Source organism: Triturus cristatus, chromosome 5_2 (genome assembly GCF_964204655.1).
Source record: "Triturus cristatus chromosome 5_2, aTriCri1.1, whole genome shotgun sequence".
Classification (NCBI taxonomy): Eukaryota; Metazoa; Chordata; class Amphibia; order Caudata; family Salamandridae; genus Triturus; species Triturus cristatus.
This window is the reverse complement of record NC_140588.1, coordinates 700371585-700397368: the sequence shown is the minus strand read 5'-3', so window position 1 is coordinate 700397368 and position 25784 is coordinate 700371585. Positions and strand designations below refer to the sequence as shown.

General features: G+C 46.6%; 1 protein-coding gene across 15 annotated transcripts in view; it reads right to left on the bottom strand.

Moving 5' to 3' along the window:
- The window catches only part of BCORL1 (BCL6 corepressor like 1), a 1042621-nt gene that overhangs the window by 652648 nt on the left and 364189 nt on the right, over positions 1-25784 (bottom strand). For 9 of the 15 annotated variants that reach the window (XM_085607780.1, XM_085607781.1, XM_085607779.1 and 6 more), the window contains one exon: positions 25470-25570. The exons of the other annotated variants lie outside the window; for them this stretch is intronic. In XM_085607780.1, the coding sequence (XP_085463906.1) occupies positions 25470-25546 (77 nt within the window). In that variant the 5' untranslated portion in view covers positions 25547-25570. The remainder of the gene's footprint in view (positions 1-25469; positions 25571-25784) is intronic. 15 annotated transcript variants of the gene reach the window in all.

The window sequence follows — 25784 nt, the reverse complement described above, 5'->3', positions numbered from 1 at the left end:
ACCTATGGGTAATTGTGCAAGTATCTTTCGCTCCTGCATACTTGCTTACCCGCACTTCGAATGGTAGTCGTTTCTCAGGGGATGGAAGGGCTATTGGAGTAGCTCTGTAGTCAAACCCTAACGTTAGCCCCAGGGAAAATATGAAGCGAAATGGTATCAAACGCTTATGAAGTTTAGGGCATCCATGATCAAAAGTAATTGATGCTGATTCTTTTTCCGATAGGGGACCCAAAATTTTTTAAGGCATTCGTCCTAGCGCACCAGACTTACTTCGTCAAGAGTCCTGCTCCGCTTCGCCACCTATTAGGACCCGATCCCCGGCGTTTCGCGCCGTGTCACGGTAGTAGGGAAGTTTATACTTCCGTATTGTTTGTAGCGAGCGATAGGATTGGTCAGCGTCAGCACGTGATCGGGGAAGTTACCCGCACGGGATTGGTCAGACGTGACCTGTAACCCTAGCTGGAGGCCAATGGGAAAGGGGTTGGTCCAAGGGACGCCGAAAAGAACAATCATGGAACACTTGTTCCGTTTGTACATATATGCGTACACATTCAGTAAAACTCCTAGAATATGCCATTTAATTCTTAGAGAGAGTATTTTTTATTTATGATTTTATTTTATTTTATACTCACATACCGATCGAGATAAGATCTCAAGATATGGATGTTTTGTAAGTATAAGTACGAAGGCGATATTTAACGATCAGTTTTTCGTCTGCTAGGAGATCTAGTTCATTGATCCACTCCCGGGAATAGATTGGTACCCGTTAAAAATTTTTTGACATTCCTTTCTCATAATTCTTGATCCAGACATTAGCAGAATGTATTAGGGAGAGCATTTATTCAATGATGGGTAAGAGTGTTTCAAAGGGTACTGTGTCAGTTTTGTATAAATGCTGCATTTGTAAGATGGTTGATTTTCTCTAAAGTCTAAGGTTGTTAGAGTCTTACAGTATATGGTGACAGTGGAAACCAAGTAGGGAGATGGTAACACATGGAGGGTTCCCATCAGATTCCAGATGGTCACTTTTGAATTACTCCAGTGCTCATGGAAATTAATGTACTTCATCTATTTATTCAATTGGTTCCAGGGTATACCATCGTTGAGACCCTTCTCATGGGTCTTTAGACGATAGACCCATCGTTGTTCACGTTCTAGAAGCTTTTGCTGCAAGTTGTTCCCCATAGTGGTAACCTTTTCTAGCACTGTCCACTTCAGCTCTGTGTCCTTATGTTTTTTCTCCTGGTAATGGGCAGTAAGCCTTGTTGCTGTGACCGATCTACGTATAGTGCTTCTATGTTCGCTGATGCGGACTTTGATCATACGGCTCGTCATACCAATATACATCAGTCCGCAGGGGCATTTTATCATGTAGATCACAGATTCGGAGTTACAATTTGTGTGTGACCTCTGTTCCCATGGAAAGTTAAGACCCAATTCCAAAGTTTTGGTGTGTTCTGTAAAGGGGCAGGCTACACATGACCCACACGGGTAGTGTCCTATAACTGGTGACAACCCCCATAGCGTCTGTTGATTAGTCTGTTTTGGAATGAAGGAGTTAGTGTGTACCAAGGCATTTCTCAAATTAGAATTTTTTCTAAAAGAGAACATGGGTTTTTCAAAGGATAGCCTGTTTGATGTCAATATTGACCATTTTTTATTTATTATTTTTTTCAGGTCATTGGAGGATGAGTTATATGTTGTCACACATATAAGTTGGTCTGACTGTTCCTTAGTGTATGTCTCTAACAGTGCTTCCCTTGGTGTGTTGCGCGCTCTTTTATTAGCCCTTTGTATGATTTTGTTAGGGTACATCTTCTGTTGTAGTTTTTCACTCAGAATAGTTGCCTCTTTTTTGTATGTTTGGAGGTTGGAACAGTTCCTACGAATCCTCAAGAATTGGCCTACTGGTAAATTCTCTCTTAAGGATCGTGGGTGGGCACTATCAAATCTCAATAGACTGTTCCTGTCCGTGGGCTTTGTATACAGAGAACTTTCGAGTGTGCCATCTTTAGCTGTGAAGGTAACATCCAAAAATGAGATACTTTCTCTATTCACATTCATAGTGAAATGAAGGTGTGGGTTTAGGGAATTGATCCATATCTTGAAGTTCTCAAGACTGGTTAGATCACCTCTCCAGATCATAAGGACATCATCAATGTACCTGTACCATTTGCAGATATGCATGCTGTAAGGATTTTGAGTCCATATGTGTAGGTCCTCAAAATGACTGACGTACAGACAGGCCAGACTAGGGGCGAATGTGCTCCCCATCGATGTCCCATGTATTTGTAAATATAATTGATCTTCAAAGGTGAAGAAATTCTCTGTCAATGCCAAATGTATGAGGGTGATCACCCAGTCAATGGGTGCTGCCCACCCCCAATCTTCCTCCCTGAGGATCTCTTGGATCACTCTAATGCTCTCCGCCTGAGGTATGTTTGTGTATAACGCTTCCACGTCTAGACATACCAAAAGATTAACGGCTGGATTGTATTCAACTTGTGTCAAAAGATTGAAGAGGTGTTTGGTATCTTGAACATACGATTTAATCTTCTTGACCAAGGGGCGTAAGAACCAGTCGGTATATTTTGACAGTGGTTCCAGAATAGAACCTATCCCTGAGACAATCGGTCTCCCCGGGGGAGGGTTCTTCCCTTTGTGTATTTTAGGGATGGTATAGAACAAAGGAATTCTGGGGTTCTCCTGGTTCAGAAATTCATGTTCTTTCTTCGTAATCCATTCTTTTGTCAGGGCATCGGTTGTTAGCGTCATGATAGTTGTTTTTATCCGTTGTGTAGGATCCCTGTTAATCTTTTTGTAGTATTTCGTATCAGCCAGTAAATTGAGACATGCTATTCTGTAAGCGTTGGTACTTTGTATCACGGTCGCTCCACCCTTATCCGCTGGTTTGATGATAATATCCGTTCTGGATTGTAGGGTGGTTAGAGCTACACGTTCTTTTTTGCTCAAATTGTTGAATCCGTTTCTTTTGGGTTGAAGTAGTTCAATTTCTTTGCTGACTGCTTCCTCAAAGGATAAAACTTCTGGAGGCATCGTGTTGGTGGGGGGGAGAAAAGAGGATTTGGGTCTCAACCCCGTGTAAGTGTTGTCTTCAGCGGGTCTCTCTTTGTCTTGAAAGAAAGTTTTCAATCGTATTTTCCGAAAGAATTCACCTAACTCGCATCGCAGACGGAATTTGTCCAAATAGGTCGTTGGGACGAATCCAAGACCTTTATTCAGAATTGTTTCTTCGTCTGTGGTGAGGGTGACATCCGTGAGGTTTACAATTAATCCCTCGTGTTGCTTGTACTCGGCTGTTGTTCCCTGGTGTTGCTCCTGGTATTGACTGAGCTCCGTTCTTCTTCCCACTGAATTCGTTTGCCCCTTCTTCCTCGTCTCCCTCTTCTTCCGCCCTGACCTAAAAAATGTTGGTTGAAGTCCGGCTGATAGTATGGTCCTGTTGGGAATTGAGGGGGGCCGTGGTATTGGACTGGTCCAAAAGGGGCTGGCCAAGGAAACATCTGTTGATGTCCGTATCTTTGGTTGTAGTTACCCCTGCGAGGTCTTCTTGCCCTTCCACGCCAGCTCTTGTTTGATCCATCACTCGACCAGTCATCATACTCTGAATCAGATGATCCTGTTTGTTCGCTTCGTGTGGATCCTGAATCAGATGGGACTTGGCTTTTGTAGTCATCTTTAATATAAGGATAAACCTTCTCATGGCTGAATTTCTTCAGATCTTTCTGCAGTTTGTTTATCTTATTTTGCATTAGGTACTCTTTATGTTCATTTACTTCTTTATTTACTTCTTCGAGTTTCTTTTTATATAGAGTTAGTTTGATCTCTGTCAATAATGAGTCCTCACTGATCTTTATTTTTATCAGTAGGGCCTCTGACAAACGTTTGGCTGTATTGATTATTAAAATAAGCCAATCACGTGAGCATCTCCAAGCAATAAGAGACCATACCAGCGCTCACCTTATTTTAATCACCTTACACACCATATACATAAGATGGCCGAACTAATCGGTATTGGCTTTTCGGATGAAGACGCCTCCGCAATCTTAGCGGGTCCATCATTGCTATCAGACACTAATATTAACCAGACCTTGACCCAAGCTCAAAATTGGGATGAGCTTAAAGAATTAAAACGCTGTCAGATGAAAATACTGCTACATGGGGCAATAATGACAGAATATCTCCGTGGCAATGTGGCACCTACGGGCTTACTGGTGACTAACGCTCCAAGAATCTTCCTTGATGATCCCCAATTTAAAAAAGAATGGTCTCTTATTGCTTGGAGATGCTCACGTGATTGGCTTATTTTAATAATCAATACAGCCAAACGTTTGTCAGAGGCCCTACTGATAAAAATAAAGATCAGTGAGGACTCATTATTGACAGAGATCAAACTAACTCTATATAAAAAGAAACTCGAAGAAGTAAATAAAGAAGTAAATGAACATAAAGAGTACCTAATGCAAAATAAGATAAACAAACTGCAGAAAGATCTGAAGAAATTCAGCCATGAGAAGGTTTATCCTTATATTAAAGATGACTACAAAAGCCAAGTCCCATCTGATTCAGGATCCACACGAAGCGAACAAACAGGATCATCTGATTCAGAGTATGATGACTGGTCGAGTGATGGATCAAACAAGAGCTGGCGTGGAAGGGCAAGAAGACCTCGCAGGGGTAACTACAACCAAAGATACGGACATCAACAGATGTTTCCTTGGCCAGCCCCTTTTGGACCAGTCCAATACCACGGCCCCCCTCAATTCCCAACAGGACCATACTATCAGCCGGACTTCAACCAACATTTTTTAGGTCAGGGCGGAAGAAGAGGGAGACGAGGAAGAAGGGGCAAACGAATTCAGTGGGAAGAAGAACGGAGCTCAGTCAATACCAGGAGCAACACCAGGGAACAACAGCCGAGTACAAGCAACACGAGGGATTAATTGTAAACCTCACGGATGTCACCCTCACCACAGACGAAGAAACAATTCTGAATAAAGGTCTTGGATTCGTCCAAACGACCTATTTGGACAAATTCCGTCTGCGATGCGAGTTAGGTGAATTCTTTCGGAAAATACGATTGAAAACTTTCTTTCAAGACAAAGAGAGACCCGCTGAAGACAACACTTACACGGGGTTGAGACCCAAATCCTCTTTTCTCCCCCCCACCAACACGATGCCTCCAGAAGTTTTATCCTTTGAGGAAGCAGTCAGCAAAGAAATTGAACTACTTCAACCCAAAAGAAACGGATTCAACAATTTGAGCAAAAAAGAACGTGTAGCTCTAACCACCCTACAATCCAGAACGGATATTATCATCAAACCAGCGGATGAGGGTGGAGCGACCGTGATACAAAGTACCAACGCTTACAGAACAGCATGTCTCAATTTACTGGCTGATACGAAATACTACAAAAAGATTAACAGGGATCCTACACAACGGATAAAAACAACTATCATGACGCTAACAACCGATGCCCTGACAAAAGAATGGATTACGAAGAAAGAACATGAATTTCTGAACCAGGAGAACCCCAGAATTCCTTTGTTCTATACCATCCCTAAAATACACAAAGGGAAGAACCCTCCCCCGGGGAGACCGATTGTCTCAGGGATAGGTTCTATTCTGGAACCACTGTCAAAATATACCGACTGGTTCTTACGCCCCTTGGTCAAGAAGATTAAATCGTATGTTCAAGATACCAAACACCTCTTCAATCTTTTGACACAAGTTGAATACAATCCAGCCGTTAATCTTTTGGTATGTCTAGACGTGGAAGCGTTATACACAAACATACCTCAGGCGGAGAGCATTAGAGTGATCCAAGAGATCCTCAGGGAGGAAGATTGGGGGTGGGCAGCACCCATTGACTGGGTGATCACCCTCATACATTTGGCATTGACAGAGAATTTCTTCACCTTTGAAGATCAATTATATTTACAAATACATGGGACATCGATGGGGAGCACATTCGCCCCTAGTCTGGCCTGTCTGTACGTCAGTCATTTTGAGGACCTACACATATGGACTCAAAATCCTTACAGCATGCATATCTGCAAATGGTACAGGTACATTGATGATGTCCTTATGATCTGGAGAGGTGATCTAACCAGTCTTGAGAACTTCAAGATATGGATCAATTCCCTAAACCCACACCTTCATTTCACTATGAATGTGAATAGAGAAAGTATCTCATTTTTGGATGTTACCTTCACAGCTAAAGATGGCACACTCGAAAGTTCTCTGTATACAAAGCCCACGGACAGGAACAGTCTATTGAGATTTGATAGTGCCCACCCACGATCCTTAAGAGAGAATTTACCAGTAGGCCAATTCTTGAGGATTCGTAGGAACTGTTCCAACCTCCAAACATACAAAAAAGAGGCAACTATTCTGAGTGAAAAACTACAACAGAAGATGTACCCTAACAAAATCATACAAAGGGCTAATAAAAGAGCGCGCAACACACCAAGGGAAGCACTGTTAGAGACATACACTAAGGAACAGTCAGACCAACTTATATGTGTGACAACATATAACTCATCCTCCAATGACCTGAAAAAAATAATAAATAAAAAATGGTCAATATTGACATCAAACAGGCTATCCTTTGAAAAACCCATGTTCTCTTTTAGAAAAAATTCTAATTTGAGAAATGCCTTGGTACACACTAACTCCTTCATTCCAAAACAGACTAATCAACAGACGCTATGGGGGTTGTCACCAGTTATAGGACACTACCCGTGTGGGTCATGTGTAGCCTGCCCCTTTACAGAACACACCAAAACTTTGGAATTGGGTCTTAACTTTCCATGGGAACAGAGGTCACACACAAATTGTAACTCCGAATCTGTGATCTACATGATAAAATGCCCCTGCGGACTGATGTATATTGGTATGACGAGCCGTATGATCAAAGTCCGCATCAGCGAACATAGAAGCACTATACGTAGATCGGTCACAGCAACAAGGCTTACTGCCCATTACCAGGAGAAAAAACATAAGGACACAGAGCTGAAGTGGACAGTACTAGAAAAGGTTACCACTATGGGGAACAACTTGCAGCAAAAGCTTCTAGAACGTGAACAACGATGGGTCTATCGTCTAAAGACCCATGAGAAGGGTCTTAACGATGGTATACCCTGGAACCAATTGAATAAATAGATGAAGTACATTAATTTCCATGAGCACTGGAGTAATTCAAAAGTGACCATCTGGAATCTGATGGGAACCCTCCATGTGTTACCATCTCCCTACTTGGTTTCCACTGTCACCATATACTGTAAGACTCTAACAACCTTAGACTTTAGAGAAAATCAACCATCTTACAAATGCAGCATTTATACAAAACTGACACAGTACCCTTTGAAACACTCTTACCCATCATTGAATAAATGCTCTCCCTAATACATTCTGCTAATGTCTGGATCAAGAATTATGAGAAAGGAATGTCAAAAAATTTTTAACGGGTACCAATCTATTCCCGGGAGTGGATCAATGAACTAGATCTCCTAGCAGACGAAAAACTGATCGTTAAATATCGCCTTCGTACTTATACTTACAAAACATCCATATCTTGAGATCTTATCTCGATCGGTATGTGAGTATAAAATAAAATAAAATCATAAATAAAAAATACTCTCTAAGAATTAAATGGCATATTCTAGGAGTTTTACTGAATGTGTACGCATATATGTACAAACGGAACAAGTGTTCCATGATTGTTCTTTTCGGCGTCCCTTGGACCAACCCCTTTCCCATTGGCCTCCAGCTAGGGTTACAGGTCACGTCTGACCAATCCCGTGCGGGTAACTTCCCCGATCACGTGCTGACGCTGACCAATCCTATCGCTCGCTACAAACAATACGGAAGTATAAACTTCCCTACTACCGTGACACGGCGCGAAACGCCGGGGATCGGGTCCTAATAGGTGGCGAAGCGGAGCAGGACTCTTGACGAAGTAAGTCTGGTGCGCTAGGACGAATGCCTTAAAAAATTTTGGGTCCCCTATCGGAAAAAGAATCAGCATCAATTACTTTTGATCATGGATGCCCTAAACTTCATAAGCGTTTGATACCATTTCGCTTCATATTTTCCCTGGGGCTAACGTTAGGGTTTGACTACAGAGCTACTCCAATAGCCCTTCCATCCCCTGAGAAACGACTACCATTCGAAGTGCGGGTAAGCAAGTATGCAGGAGCGAAAGATACTTGCACAATTACCCATAGGTGTTAAGAGTCACGCATGTTTTTAATACTGTGTTTTATCACAGATAAGGTGTGAATGAGAGGTGTGTGGGATGATTTTATGAGAGTCTGTTTTCATTGATAGTATCCACGGTTTATTGACTGTTTCTAGATAGAATGCGAGCATAATCGCCACCGCACAATATATCAGACACGCCAATTAACTGTACAGAGACACAAATCTTGAGTGACACAGACGTGGATATAGCTGCACACTATTATGCCTTTTGACCACCTGGCACTTATAGGTGTGGCTCTGGATTCCCAACACGAGTTTGAAACACGTCACTATGGAAAAACCATAATGCAAACCGATTTGTATAAGTTGGATATGTGTTTCTTTGTGTTTTTTCTTACAGATGGATTCACAACGCAAGACAGATTACTAAATCCGTCTTTCATACAAGGAGTAGCTACTCTACCCTTGTCTATAAATAAAACAGAATAGGGAATTCCCCCTTCTGTATCCCAGGGTGGTCTCATTTGCCCTGAAGAAAGTCCTGGACCTTTATGGCCACGGTGGACTGAAACATGTTGGCACTAGGGTCATAGGACCATAATATTCCTATATATACCCCTACTCATATTATTTTTAATCAACCCAGACAGACCCAAAAATAAAGGGAAACCGGGGATCTGCCTGAGGTTTTTTATCTTATAGCCTCCCTGGTCTACAACTTCTTCAAAGCGCTCCCAACACTGTGGTTGAGCCCACCCCGACTTTTAGGCGTCGGGGAGACCCGATGATGAAGCATGACACCACTAGGGTGTGTGAGGGTACTAAAATTAAAAGGAATTGCTTCCTTGCTCACCTAGTGGTGAAGTTATAAGTTCCCCAGCTCATATGTTAAATCCATCTATAGGTAATGTTAATGACCACGGTATGGTCAGTTGGAGTAAAATTATTGTGTAACTGTTTCTATAAATATACCTTTTTTTTAAATAATTTAAAAAAAACGCCATGACCCGGGGGTTGGGGTTGGGGTCCCCGGCGCCGATTAAGGCCTTGGGAGGGCCAAATTAATTTTTTTCAACAAAGAAAAATTAGGGTGCAGTGCAGGCCCTGGGGGATGGGGTCCCCAGGGCCAGTAAATTAGAAAAAGAAGGGGGGCCACAGAGCCCTCCGTCTTAAAAAAATAAAATAAATAAAAGACCGGCGTCGAGCCGGAGGCCACGCCCCCTCCTTGCAGCACTCTGCAAACGCGCCCCCTGGCCAGTTGTGAGTTGGGGAATTAATTCCTCTTCAATACTGAGGGACCCTGAGGGCCAACTAGCCCAACAGGTATCTCCAGTATGCGCCAGGGAACTGCGTTGCAGACAGGTGTTCTGAGGCCACGCCCCTTTTTACACCTCTATGCAACGCAGCTCTGTGGCGCTTACTGGAGGTACCTAGTGGGCTAATTTGACCCTAGGGACCCTTAGGATTCAAGGGGACTTAATCTCTCAACTTAGAACGGCCAAAGGGCGCGTTTACACAGTGGTGAAGTGAGGGGACGGGGCCTGAGGTGACGTGGGCAAACACGCCCTGTGGCGCGTTTTAAGTTGGGGAAATAATTCCCCTTCAATCCTGAGGGCCCCTGGGGGCTAACTAGCCCACCAGGTGCTTCCAGTGAGCGCCTCTGAGCTGCGTTGCAGAGAGGTGGTCCAGGCCGTGCCACTTTTTACACCTCTCTGCAACGCAGCTCTGTAGCGCTTACTGTAGGTATCTAATGGGCTAGTTGGACCCTAGGGACCCTCAGGATTCAAATGAACTTAATCTCCCAACTAAAAACGGCCACAGGGTGTGTTTACACAGTGGTGAAGGGAGGCGACGGAGCCTGAGTTAACGTGTGCAAACAAGCCCTGTGGCGCGTTTTAAGTTGGGGAAATAATTCCCCTTCAAGCCTGAGGGACCCTGGGGGCCAACTAGCCCACCAGATGCTTCCAGTAAGCGCCACTGCGCTGCGTTGCAGAGAGGTGGTCTAGGCCGTGCCCCTTTTTACATCACTCTGCAACGCAGCTCTGTGGCACTTACTGGAGGTACCTAGTGGTCTAGTTGGACCCTAGGGACCCTCAGGATTCAAGTGGACTTAATCTCCGAACGTAAAACGGCCACAGGGCGTGTTTACACAGTGGGGAAGTGAGGGGACGGGGCCTGAGGTGACGTGTGCAAACACGCCCTGTGGCGTGTTTTAAGAGGTAGTTTTGATACCCTGCCCTATTATATACTAGGGGCTTACAGAGGAGGTCATGCTGATCACAGGGGGACCCCAACGCATAGTGTTCCCTAGTGTATGTAGGTGTTTTCACTGTATTCTGAGTGTCTTTTAACATAGCACTGGCTCTAGGACTGGTTAGTCAGACTCAGTTACCACCAGTATCCATCTGAAAAAGTTGAGGGTACAGGATGATTTTGCAACAAGGCTTCTTTCTGCTCTTCCGTTTGTTCTTTCTGCACGTTATCCTTCTTCTTGCACTTTTCTTCGTCTTTGAGGACTTCTGTTGCTTCTTTCTGCATTTCTTTTTTTTCTTTGTGCGTTTTGTCTTCTTTCTTCACATGTCCTATCTCTGTAGGCATAGTTAGAAATTAGCATTTAAAAAACCTTTGAAATTCAATGAAAAAAACATAGGTTTCAGGCACGTTATAGTCAGGAATTAGCATTTAAAAAACCTCAGAAATTCACTGAAAAAAACATAGGTTTCAGGGGTGTTATAGTTAGCTGGACTTTTCACTCGTACAAAACCATTGAAATTCCCCCGTTATAGTTAGTTCAGCCAACTATAACTCGCGCGCCCGCAATGCACTGCTGATGACGTCACATATTACATCACTCATGACATGGTCAGTGACATCACTCATGACATCACTGATGACATCTCAAATGACATCACTGATGACATCATCCTTGTGATAGAGTGGCAGACCTCCTCTCCCCCTAATATAACCTTTGATACACACATTCAAAAATAGAAACTAAAATTGTCAAAACAATGGACATACCAATATCAGTTACAACAACCTATTCAGTAATTCTAAGATCCACATACACATCCACTCATTCACCAACAGTCCTATACAGTCACTCATACATGTACTCACTCATCATATGTACTCATACACCTATACATCCTGTTACACAACGCCACTCATCCATAGAGTTACTTACACACATAATCACTCATGCTAATAAAGAATCAAACATCCATTTACTTGCATATACAGTTATACACCCACCACCACACTTACTTCTACAGAAACGTACACATACTTAGTCTTTTAAACAATCACTTATAGAAACACATACTTATTCATACAGGAACTCTTTCAATCTCTCACTCTCACATATACTCACTTATATACACCAATAGTCACATATACTAGTTTAAAACATATGTAGTTACTCTTAAAGACACTATTGAGACAGACATTCACTCACTAACACACCATGTACACACTCATCCACCCATACAGTCCTGCACACATGCTGTCTTCAACACATACAAACAGTGAGTCACTCATTCATGCACCTATGCACTACGTAATACCCCCCACCGAACCACACAGACACTCATACTGATACTCAAAAAAACAACTAATAACCTATATAGACACTCATGTAGCTACTCACCAACCCATGCAGCCACTTATACACAAAGTGAGAGACTGATACAGATATTTACATATTTGAACATTACTCACTAAGCCATGTATTCACTAAGATACACTTAATCAGTCAGTTATACAATCAATTTTTCAAAAACAAATCATCCATTTAGACACTTATATACCCATTTATTCTTCCATCGACCTTGAGATATACATATATAAAACATATGTAATTTTCAGAACAACACACATTCACTGGATGATGTCATCAGTGATGTCATTTGAGATGTCATCAGTGATGTCATGAGTGATGTCACTGACCATGTCATGAGTGATGTAATATGTGACGTCATCAGCAGTGCATTGCGGGCGCGCAAGTTATAGTTAGCTGAACTAACTATAACGGGGGAATTTCAATGGTTTTGTACGAGTGAAAAGTCCAGCTAACTATAACGCCCCTGAAACCTGTGGTTTTTTGAGTGAATCTCTAAGGTTTTTTAAATGCTAATTCCTAACTATAACGTACCTGAAACCTATGGTTTTTTCAGTGGATATATATATGCATATAGGTTTATCACATATAAGATTGTGTTTCCGGGGTCCTGCGCATGGGCGGGAATATTCCAGTGCTTATGACTATTCATGAGGATCCCCTGGAAGAGAATGTTTGTTAAGAGCTGGACTGACCAACCGTTAAAGAAAGGAAAGAAAGCCTTGAGAGCCAAACGAATCTGATCTCATTTGAGCAATTAGATGTGTAGAAGCTGCTTTTCTTGGCGAACAGAAGGTTCTGATCTCCAGTTCCTCCTGATGAGCACCCCACCCTAGGTTGAAGCCATCCTTCACCATCAAGGCCACAGCTGGTGGGGGCTAGAAGAGTATCCATGCCACCAGGTTCTCTTTTACATCTCACCAGGCTGATCCACTGCAGTGTCCTTGGATATTGTGATGGTGTCTGACAAGCCTCTACCATGCTGCAGCCACTGCCTCTGAAGGCACCACTAGAGGTCTGTCATATGCATGCCTGACCAGGAGAATGCAAGAAGCCAGTAAACATAAACCTAGCAGGGATAAGACAGTCAATATTGGAATGTGAACAATTAATTCCCTGAAACAACGGAATCGTGGATCCAATGGCTGAAACCTATGAGTAGGTAGAAAGGCTCAAAGGGATGTGGTGCCTGTTGGACCTATGTCCTAGGGGTAGCTTGGCTCAAGTTAACAGGCATTCCTCTCAACATGGCGTCTCGTGCTTGTATCCTCCTCAGTCCGCAATCTAGCGCAACACCACTCAAAAAAAAGGACACTACACGGATTAAATTTTGAAGTTTACTGGAATTCTTTCACTTTTCTTCTTTTACGGGAATTCTCAGTCCCACATGACAGTAATAACCGTTACACTTACTTTTCAAATGACAGTACTATTTCAACAATACATTTTCATAAAGCAGACTCTAAAACACCCCCTGAGCTTCTCCTCCCGCCTTGCACCTGGAGACCTAGTTACACTTCTACAGGACGTGCTTCAAATCACATTTCAAAGAGCATTTAGTCCCCTCTAAACATTCGATCCGATGGCTCCCCTCACAACTATACCTCTTGACTCTTATTTAGCCAATCCTAACCAGTCTCTGCCTTTTAGGCGCTACGTTGGACAATCCCTGCGGCTGGCAACTCATGGGTTCATTCTAGACGGTCTACAGAACTCTGCTTATTTCCTAACCAACAACTCATTACATTTACATCAACATGGTATTTGTCACTGAAGGGGAGATTGCGTCTCCTTAACACCGTGCGGGAGGACTGTATTCCCCAATGGCTAGTCTTATGTTAAATCAGTCACTGTCCCCGTACGATTTGCCAAACGCTTGTGTTCCCCAGAAAATTACACTAAAGTAGCCCAGGGCAACACCTGCCCACTGGCGTGTGCTCTCCAATGCCCTCCGGGGCTCTCTTTCCCCCCCCACCGCCTCCTTCTGGAGCCCCGCTTACTTTGTGTTCACGAAGGTCCGGTTACAGGGGGATCCGGACTCGCAGCGCCGGCGGAGGAGACCTTGTCGTCGGGTTGAGGGGCGTAATATTAGACACCCCCGCTGAAGCGCTGCTCCCCAGGCTTTCCCTTCGGGAGGATCCCCTCCGTTGCAATCTGCCTTTCGTTACGCTCCTCACAGCTGCGGACTCGGCCAGCCAACCGGGCCCCCGGGTTGCTTGGATTCCCAATGCCTGCTACCTCAGTAAACGACGTGTCTTCCGGGGGTGCGGCCTTCCTTGGCTACCGGCAGCAGAGAGGGGCGGCGCTGCGGCCCCTCTCACGTGACATGTGTATGCCGGCCTCTTTGCCTACCGCGTCCCTCTCTTTCCTCAGACGATCTCCCTCACCTGGGCAACGGCGTCGCTCGCTCACCCGCTCCTCACAGGGAGCCTCTCTACAAACTCCTGTCAGCAGCGAACCACCTCCAGAGGACGACAGGAGCCTCCCACCCGATTTCTGAGTGATGGCGGTGAACTGTTCTGGTAGGATCTCGATGAGAGAATCGGGGGGGGGCAAATTAAGGGTGCCAGTAATTCTTTGGTGCAGCTGGATTGGAGTCCAGAACCCTTCTATTTCCTGGAAGTGGGCATTGCCCCCTACAGCTGGAGATTAGGGGGGGGGGGGGGGGGGGGTCGATCACACGCTGTTCCTTGACCACTTCCCAGGAGTCTGGCCACCGGTGAATCTCAAGATAACGCTGTCCACCAGATCTCCGACTGTGTCCAGGGCCCGGTCACAAGGTTAGGGGTGATGTCACCTGGTTTGGAAGTTTGTGCAGGCCCGTAAACCTGTCTGTTCCCTTTCAGGCACAACCACCTCCTCGCACAGGCGCCTTACTCCTGATTGCCACGCAGTCCTCTCTAACCTAAAATGGCTTCCCTCCTGCCACCTCTATTTATCACCTTGGGCCTGACTTGCCAGAAGGGCCCAGAAGGTTCCGGAACCTCTCATGGCAGTCATGGCCCAGGTGCTGAAGTGACAGTTGGAGCCACCATTTTGCGCATCTCACCTTCCTCATCTATTTTCCTCAGAGGAGCACCTCGCGTCTTTCCCACAAGTGATGTGGAAGAGGCGCCCAGAACCTCTACATCAGCACCCAAAAGTTAGGTAGACAGAAAAAAATGAGGAGGGGGGGAAAGGGACAAAAATAATAAAAATGAGGAGGAAACTGTCAAAGGGCTGACAGGTCTAACAGTGCCCAATACCACAAAGGACACAGGCGGTGCCAACAGGTTTCCACGAGAGATTTGGGAACATTTATTGAAAAACCCATGTTGAACAGCAGTGATGCTTTTGAATGCAAGTGAGCAACATCAACCCTGGAGACTTGGTTTTCAATAGCCAGTCATCTAGGTGTGACAATACTGGAATTCTTGATCTTCTGATATGTGCCACTAGACCACCATCACCTTTGTAAAGACTCATGGTGCCGATGTTAGTCAAAAGAAACTACCTCTAACTGGTAATGAGTGGGCACTACCACGAAACAAAGGTACCTCCTACATGACTGGAGGATTGGTATGTAAAAATTAACACCCAGTAAGTCTAAGGACACTAACAAGTCCTCTGCTGCAAGTGTGAAAAGAACCGGAGCCAGGGTCAGCATCTTGAATTTATCTTTGTAGCGAATGAGATTCAAGACCCGGATGTCTAGGATCGGATGAAGACCGCTATCTGTCTTGGGAACAAAGAAGTACTGAGAGTAACACACCTGCCCATTCTCCTGCTCTGGCATCAACTCCACTGTTCCTTTCAACAGTAGGACTGCCACCTCCTGCTCGAGTCTATGTACATTATGCTTTGTATGACAACTACGTGGTGAGGGAATGTAGGTGGGGTAAGGCAGGGTGCCTGGTTGAAGGTTAGTGCATACCCGCGTTCTGAATTTTGGAGGACTCACTGGTCTGTAGTTATGGTCTTTTAGGCCTGAAGAAAGCAGGACGCCCTGTCTCCCACCAACTGAAATTGTCCAATAAGATTGAACTGGAGCTGCTTACTAGAAGTGTTGGGGGGGGGGGGGGGGGGAATAATCCAGAACTGAGTTTCAATGCCTGAGGAACAACAAAGAGACCATGGCCCTGGCCAAAGAGCCCGACAGGGCAGAACAGACTGAATAATCTGATGGATTCCCCTGGTCCTCCCTTACCAGCTCGGTCAAATGCTTTTGCAGTTGTTCTAACATATATGGTATCACCAGATGCACCCCGCATCAAAGAGCAGGGGTGTATTGTCCTTAGAGGCAGGTAGTATTTAGAGACTTAAGAGTCAGACAGCTAGCCGAAAACACTTTCTTGCCCACAGCCTCCAGCTTCGTTGATTCCCCATCCACTGTGGCTGCAGGAAAAGCAACAAATGTTTGTGATCACTCCCAAAAGAGTTACAGATGGTCTCTTTGTACAATGACCATTGTGAGTGTTCCTTCCTGTACTATTGTTCCTTTTAGAGACACGAGCCTCTCCTGAAAATCTAGTCTCCGGGATCTGTGAAGCACAGTTCTGACATCAAGAAGGAGTTGGTCAGAGCTGAAATGCTGTGGTTTCATCGTCGCTGCCAATAGCAGTGCTAAAGGGGCAGGCATCAACGCCGGGTGCAGGAGTGAGGTTGGCACTGGAACGTCGGAGCCAGACGCAGCGCGCGAAAGGTAGGGCAGGAGGAAAAAAGAGGGCGAATAGCATTAAGGTAAGCCCTGCCAGTGGAAGTACAAGCAGCACCCCTACCTTCTCCCCAACCGTTTCAAAAGGGAAGTGAACATGCCAGAACAGAAGTAATTAGTTTTTTTTTTTAAATGGCCGGTGGCTTGCTAGGCCATCATGGCGGACGCAGCTTAGCTGAGCTCTGTCCACCCACGCCGTTATCCAACTGTTATCCTGCATAATCCTACCAGGAGACAAGTCACCTAGCTCCGCTGCATACTCTAGCTGCATTGGAGTGCGGGATCCCATCGCTGTGGCGACCGGCTGCGGAGAATTTCTCCAACCCCTACATCGGAGCGCCGATCGCCGCCCTCACCGCTGCGGCCTGCTGGGCGGATCTGTGGTGGGGGCACTGCTTCTACGCCTGGTGATACTGACTTCGAGGTGGGGGTGCCCGGCGCCTTGGACGAGCCGCCTGGAAGCAGAGAACTGCACCAGTGTCCTGAGATCACCGCCGGCCCTTCCCCCTCTGCTTTGTGACCGTCATCTTGCCAGTGAGGTAGCTGGGCGTGGTGGCACCCGTCCTATGGTGCAGCCTTGATCTATTTTGGCATTGCTCGGGCCCTGGACGCGGACATCGGGTGTCGCCCTGTGCCCCCAACTGGTCGCGCTGCCGTGGACTATCGTACCGGCGCGGGGGATCTGGCCCCTCCCCATTTCATCGACGGCCGCCATTTCGCGGAGGGTTGCGCCTGTGGTGCAGCGGTGCCGGTTCAGTGGCACCATCCGTGTTCCCGCTGTGAAGGACGAGGCGGCACTGCTGCCCTATGAGCCGGTGGAGTTTGGCCCCCCTGTCCGCAGCTAGAGTGCGACTGCCCTGGTGGGGCGACCCAAGCACAGCACAGATTGAGATCTTTGGTTCGGGCCGCGACCCCGAACGGTGAGTGACCCCGTCGACATCCTTCTCCCTCCCAGGGGGCGAGCTGCAGGATTATTAGCGCTCCTTGGCGCCTTGAGGAAAGACTCACATCATGGAAGGCACACAGAGAGGCGATGACCCGGATTATCATGTGCGGGGCCCAGAGGTCGCTGAGAGTATGTGAGGGACGGGTTCACACAGACCTCCACCGTTGGGCTGTGCTTCCTGCGGATACTAGTGCACTATCCTGTGTGAATTGAGACGTGTGCGCCAGAGCTGTCGAGGACCCGCGTGTTGTTGTGGCCCGGGCTGAGGGTGCTTGCCACGGTGCATTGGACTGTGGTGGTGGCCTCCCCGCAAACGGACCCTGTCCTCCCAGCCGGATCCTTTATATGCGCCACACGTGTACTTTGTAACAGTACTTCTCTGGCTTCCGCAATCCTCGCTCCAGTAGGCGTGGGCTCACTGTCACCTGTTTGTTCCACGGCCTGCGGCTGACCATTCAGATGGGCAAGGGCGGACCAAGTGGGGCTGGCCCAAAACAGGGCATTATTGACCAATATACTAGGGCCACCGGGGGAGCTATGGGCGGGGATGGGAGCAGCGCCTTCCCGGACAACGCGGCCCTCCTGGCAACAATTAACAGTGCCCGCGATATGCTGGATGCAAAGATCGGCGCAGTGGGGTCCTAAGTCTCCTTTTTACGCCAAGATCTTTGTAAGGCAGTCGACCGGATCACAGAGGCTGAAACAAGGGTCTCAAAGGTAGAAGATTCAGTAATCTCCCTTCAAAAGAAAGTAAATAAGCTGACAGTCTTCACGCAAGAGCTAGCTTCTAGGGTGGAGGACGTGGAGGGCATCGTCCGGAGGAACAATTTATGCTTCGTGGGATTAGCCGAGGGCTGTGAAGGGGTATCTATGACGAACTTCATCACTAAGTGGCTTAAAGATATCCTGCCCACCGATCTTCTATCCTCTGCCTTCATAGTCGAGCGGGCGCACACGGCCCTGACACAAAAGTCCCCCCCCCCAGGTGCGGCGCAAGACCAGTCATCGCAAAGATCATGAACTTTTGCTGACCAAGATGCTATTCTGCGATTCGCCAGGTCACACAAAGACGGCTTCATACACGACTCTTGCCCTATCCTGGTGTTTCCAGGCTACACGCGCTTGGTCCAACAACGATGCCAATCCTTCATGGCTGCGAAGCGCAGACTTGGAGAACTGAATGTCCAATACATGCTGTTGTATCCTGCCCGGATGCGAGTAATCTATAACTCCAAGTCCTACTTTTTCGACACCCCCGAGGCTGTCTTCGCATGGTCTGATGAGCGTCCACAGCTCCGAGCGAACCCTCCATCGGCCATTGACTCCAACTCCTCCCAAGGTTCGCGAACCCAGCGGTCGTGACGCAACAAGTCCCAGAAGCGGCCGGGGTCAGACAGGGTGTCACCAAGCCCTGAGCGACCGCCCTGATGGATCCGGTCTGCTCCATTGTACAAATGGTGACCTGTAAGACATTGTAATGTTGGATTGTATATCAATAATGTCGTTCTCTGGGTTGGCATGGGTTCTTGACCATGGGCTGCTAGGCCAAGAACGTCTTGCACTCCCCGTTGTTCTTAGGTTAAACAGGGTGGGGTGGGAACCTTTGGTGTGATATCTGGGGGCCCCCTGTTTGGGGTACGCTATGCTATGCACCGCGACAGATGCTCCTTGTTTCAGGTGGTGTCGGGTGGGGGGGGGTTGTTTCTTTGGATATGTTGTTTTATTATGTTCCTATGTTTTTAGTACATGCAGACGGTGCGTTATCTTTCATATTGTCTTTCAAGCAGATCTCCTGGCCTTACTCAGCTTTTATTTAGCACATAACGTCATCCGGTGAGGTGGACTCCCTCGGGGACTTAACAGTTGTCTCCTGGAATGTTCGGGGCTTGCTGCATAAGGTAAAACGTGGGGCTGTCTTACGACAGGCAAAGAGGTATGGGGCCGACATCCTGCTTCTACAAGAAACTCATTTAATGGGAACGAAAGCACCATGCCTCGCTCGTTTTGGCTTCTTTCACATATACCATGCAGGGTTCACAGGGGTTTCCAGGGGGGTGGCGGTTCTTATTCACCGCAGAGTTCAGTTTCAATACATAGCACATAGGGCCGACCCCGGGGGCCGATTCCTTTTCGCCTCAGGCATGATCCATGGCGAACAGATCACCATTGGTAGCATTTATGCCCCTCCACGGCTGGGTGCTGCTTTCATTGAAAAACTACTGGGGGTCTGGGGATCCCTCCCGACTGGCTTGACTCTGATGGGGGGCGACTGGAATGATACCATGGGGCCACTAAACCGTCAACGCCTCTTAGACTCCAACCAACCATCGGGTCCGATCAAACTATATACTTTGGCGTCGACATTGGACTGGGCAGACATCTGGCATGAATTCCACCCTGTCGAGCGCGATTATAGGTACGTATCTGCGGTCCACGGGTCACAATCCCATCTGGATTATTTTTTTGTCCCCCGAGTATTCCTCCATAGATTTTCGCAGGTACAGCACCGACCTCGCGCTCTCTCTGACCACTCCCCTGTCACACTACGCTTCCACACATGCTCGCGCAGGCCCCCATTTCGCTGGTGCATGTCTCCTGGCACCTCCGTAGTCCGGCATACCAGGACATGCTCAATACAGCAATCACTACCTATTTAGCGGACAACAGCCCCTCCACTCCCTCGAACACCACCCTTTAGGAAGCCCTCAAGCCAACCGTCCGGGACTTTGAATTTAGCTATCCCACACAAGAGAAATGAACGCGCCGCGAACAGCTTGATGCCCTAGAAGACTCTGTCTTCCCAGCTCTGTGTCAATCCCTGCCCCATCCTTCACCGTAATTTACTCCCTGCACAACAGGCACTGCGCCAATATCTATTGGGTGAGGCCAAAGAGATATGGGAGGCCTCACAACATCGGATATATCAGTGGGGGGATAAGTCTAGTAAAATGCTCAATAGATTGTGCCAAGCAGATGGTGCCCCGGCTGTCACGCCTGCTATTTGTGGTCTGGACGGGTCCCTACACACGTCGCCGGCGGGTGTAGCAGACGGATTTGCGAGGCACTTCACGTCCTTGTATGCCCGGAAGGAGCAGATCTCTGCCGAACTTATAGCTGAGTTCCTTACTGACAGTCCGCCTCACCGATTCCCCGAATCTGTTCAGGAACGTTTGGATGCTCCAATGACACTGGAAGAATTGACGGTCGCCCTCGGTGCGATCCAGCCGGGTCGCACCCCGGGTCCCAACGAGTTCCCCATGGAATTCCTCCGATCCTCATTTGTTGGCGACTATTGCGGACGCAACTGATCGGGCAAGTTTTCCAAGGGACTGGCGCCATGCAGAGATAGTACTTTTTCTCAAACCTGGCCGACCCCCCCCCCGACGACCCGTCTTCTTATCACCCCATCTCCCTTATTAATTTCAAATCCAAATTACTGGGGAAGGATCTGGCCGACCGCCTTCGGGGGTGTATCACTGATCTGGTTCACCCCGATCAGTCGGGCTTCATGCCGCAAAGGGCCACTCGACATAACCTCAGATGAGTCCATAACGCCATTGCCACGGCTCCTACCCAAGGCCGACCTGCCGCATTGTTGTTAGCGGATATCGACAAAGCATTCGACTCACTAAGATGGGTTTATCTTTTTCAATTGCTCGAGACAGTCAACTTCGGACCCCGATCCAGAGGGGTACCCGCCAGGGCTGCCCACTATCTCTTTTGTTGTTCGCTCTGGCCGTCGAGCCTCTGGCGGCCTGGGTCAGAAGTGACCCAGTGCTCCGGGGAGTCGATTGGTCCCGCTCACTGAAAGATCGTATAGCTTTATACGCTGATGACGTTTTCTTTTTTATGACGGACCCGTGGTACTCTGGGCCCCGTATATTAGAAATTCTTAGGGTATTTGGAGGCACCACCAGCCTCGACGCCAATCCGGCTAAATCCATACTCTTTCCAGTATGTGGGCATCAAGGCTGTGAATCGTGGGCTGCGCAGCTGTCCCCGGCCATGGATGGGTTCAAATATTTGGGGATTTATATCTCCCGTGCCCCAAGATTTCATGGGCACATAATATCACCCCATTATTGGTCAGTCTCAAGAACGAAACGATGATATGGTCCGCTCTCCCTCTATTCCTCTATGGGCGTTCGGCCATTTTTAGGTCTCGCCTGACCCAGCGCATGCGCTGGTCTGCGGAGACTTATTGAGAGGGCTCCAAAAAGTGCTACCAGGCCAGCCTAGAGCTACAGTGCATGTGCGCGGGCGCGCGCGCCGCGCTTTGCCCCGATTACTTTCACTTTTGCAGCCGCTTTGATGTTTGATCGCGATCACTTTCACGGCATAGCCAATAGGTCTCGCTTTTGGGACCTTATAAGTATTTAGTTATGCAACTGTTGCATGGCTAAACACTTATAAAGGTCCCAAAGGCGAGACCTATTGGCTATGCCAATGCTTGTTAAGATGGTGTCCCGGCTTTGGATTTTATATCGCCTCCAAAATTTTCAGTACCCTATCCCTCGCGCATGGTTTGCACAAGTAAATGCAATACAAAACAACTTTCTCTGGGGCGGTGGAGCTGTCCGTGTGGCGCTCCGCACAAGTGCACAGTCCACATATTGTGGAGGGATCGAGGCGGCCGATATATATTCATATTATGTTGTATCTCACATCCTAGGAATTAATGAATTATGTTACAATTCTCCCACTAACCCGGCGTATGCTATTGAGCACGCAGCTATGGAACAGGTCCCTCTACTCCATTTATTATATAGCTACACACGGCTGGACCATTTGCCGCCATACAGTTGTGGCGGGCTAAGACCAGACAAATGGGATGGAAAGGGAGACTCGCTCAACAAACCCCCCTCTGGCATGGTACATACCTCGGAACTGCTACCGCACTGAGAGGGTTTTGGGGATGGGACCTGGAGGGGATTTCGACCCTTGGAGATGTTATGAGGGGTGCTACGCTAAAATCATTTAAACAATTACAGACTGATTTTGGCCTCCACAAGTCACAATTTTACACATTTTTACAGCTCCGACATGCACTCTCCCCCCAGATTCGTACTATAGAGACTCTCCCCGAGTTCCAGCCCCTGGAGGGTCGCCTGCGCATGGGGGACCTTGGACTCCACAAAATCAGGCAAATACATCAAACACTGACGACACATACCCCCACCACTCTGGTCAAGACCCGATTGGCTTGGCAGGCAGACATTCCTGAATTGACAGATGACGATTAGGCCAAAGCGATAGCCAGCCCTAGGGGCGCAGCTGTTTCCACACGCTACAGGCTCATCCAGTTCAAATATTTGCATAGAGCTTACTACACTAGGGTACGACTGTGGCGAATTGGGGGTCATTCAGTCCCCAGTGTGTCTGCGGTGTGTTAGTGAGGATGGGTCCTTTTTCCATATGGTATGGACTTGTGCGTCCCTGCAGCCCTTTTGGAACAGAGTCCGGTCATGTCTTAATGAGGTGCTGGGGTGGGTACTCCCACTGGACCCTCGGCTGCTTTTATTGCACTCCACGGATGACATCAGGGGGAACCTTTATTAACATCTATTGTTCCTTGCCCTCACTATCTCCAAGAGAGACATAGCGCAGGGTTGGAAAGCATCATCTCCTCCGACCATAGGCAAATGGAAGACCGAATTGGATAAGTGTATGGGAGCTGAGATCGTAGTCTCTGAGGCTAGGGGCTGCCCAAAGAAGCATAGCAAGATATGGACACGGTGGGCGACATACCGTGGAATCGACTTGCCCCCCCTGTCTGAGGAGGACCTATGAGTGGAATCCTTCGATCCCTGCCATGCATCACCCCAAATTGTATCATTTGATTGTATTGATATTTTGCTGGGCTGAATATGGAGAACCTGTTGAATCATGTGCTATAACTCAGATTTTGACCACTGTCTGCATATTGTTCTTATTTTTGGTTTACCTGTTAGTTTGGCAGGATTTGTATATCTTCATGGAAATGGTTACTGTCATACATACGGTCAAAATGATCATACGTGTCACTGTGGGGCTTCCGCCTAATATACTGCAAAATGACCAAACAAAATTTGTTGTAAAAAAAAAAAAAAAAAAAATCGCCATGGAATAAAATACTAATACTCGCTGGTGACGCAGAGCTAATAAACCGAATTTCTTTATAGTTCCATAGTTCCACAGATCATTTAATACACTGAGCCAATCTGTAAAAACGTTTTTTTTTTTTTAAAAAGGGTCACAGAAGGCAGCGCCTTTGTGCCAAGCATGCTACAAAGGTTGCTGTTGGCCCTCCCACATTGTAGATAATTGGTTTCTAATATTTATAAGGTGTTACGAAAACATAGACCCGCCTGGGTCCGTGAAGGACAAATGGCAGATGCATTTAGATGCGGAGCTCACTGACCAGGAATAGGTGGCAGCATGTCTGGCCGTGAAAAACTGCATCTAGCAACATTCGCTTTAAATTAATTCAGCATAAGTACGCCTATAGGACATGCATGATACAAGCAAAGTTAAGTGCCATTTACCTGGGCATGCCCTCTATATGTGTCAGATGTAATGCTGTGGGAGCAGATTTTCTACATTACATGGGATTGCCCAAAGATACAAGGATTCAAGGAGGACAGCATCCGCAGACTAGGTGGATTGGCGGAAAGTGCGCGACCACCCACAATGAAACAATGTTTGCTGGAAATAATGCCACAAAAGTAAAAGGGACAATTGGGTTTGAAATTCTATATAATGGGAACAATATTGGCCAAGAGACAAATTGCAGTACATAGGTTGAGCCTTAGGCCCCCGACAATCGATGGCTGGTTTGGGATATGATGGAATCAACTGCTGTTGAGGAAACCCTCATGAAGAAAGTGAGGGAGATGATAAACTTGTGGGAGAATTGATGGCCTGAGTTGATCCGTCACTTATCTAACCTACTGGGAACCTGATCTCCATGAGTATATTCGAAGGAAACCTTCAAACCAATGGATGGGTGGACCAGGGGACAGTTGGGGGAATAAGTCTTAGTCCGAGTAAAGGGCGCTGGAATGAGGGAAGAGTCTTTGCTGATGTAGGCTGTATAACTTTGCATGATTTTGAGTCGATGTATAGTATGGCACCTTAGCCGCTTGATTGTTTGGACCTTGCATCGCCTATGTACAGCCTGTATAGTTGATTGCTGTCAAATTAAGCTGTCTGCATGCAGCACTGTGTGTGTAAACTGTTGTGATTAGTAGAACTGAAGGATGGGAAGACCAACAGGAAAGAGGAAACACAGGGTGTGTGGGGTGTGGGACTTGCCTATCAGGCTAAGGTGGGATTATAGTATTTGCATTGTTACTGTTTTGTTTTTGATTATTTGAGATGGTGCCGCCTTATATAACCCAGTGATTTTACTACAATTGTACTGATGTGCGATGACTATTTCTGATAAAAAATCTAATTAAAACATTTTTTTTTACAAAGCATGGTACAAAGGTAAAACTAATTAAAACAACATACAATATTTCCATTTACTTAGACTACTTTCAGTACAAGATTAGGTGAAGGTAAAATATTTAATACATGGGCACTTTATATGTGAAATTTAAATGAAAGAACAGCTCTGAAGCAGACAACAAAACGTACAGATGCAGTATCGCACAATACACAAATTATACAAAAATAAGTTGCTTTAGATTATTTCTAGGGTAAGAAGCATCAACATTTTACTTCATGTTCGAGACAATGATAATCTTCGGTGCAGTTGGCTGGCGAAAGATGTCATGATTACTTTTATAAGTTTAAAATATAACAGAGTGGTATTTTGGCTACCTCTGGGATACAGTCCATGGGAAATACTTTGAGTATTGGCTGCAGTGCAAGGTATGGAGTTGCTAGTATGTGTTCAGCAAATTTGGCTATGGGGCAAAATGAGGCTACAGGTGCAATTATCGCATGCCGGAGATTCATTTACTTGTAATGGAGCTGTAGGAAAGCTAAGGTTACTTACCGGTAATAATCTTCATTACACAAAGTCCAACTCTTCCTCATTACAGTACTTGCATCACGAGGGCGAATTCGTGTCATGGAGACAGGAAATCACACTTGTCCCTTTAAAAATAAAAATAACATTAGTCTTTCCCCTAAACTCTAGTAAACTTCTACCTGTCCACTCACCAGATTAAATCAAATTTAGTGTACTCAAACAGTATTACATTCAGTAAGAAACAGTCAAGAACGGCATAAATAGAAAGAGGGAAGGATGGGTTTCATTTAATGAAGGTTACTCGTAAGCACTCCATGCATTACCATCCAGTCTATATTT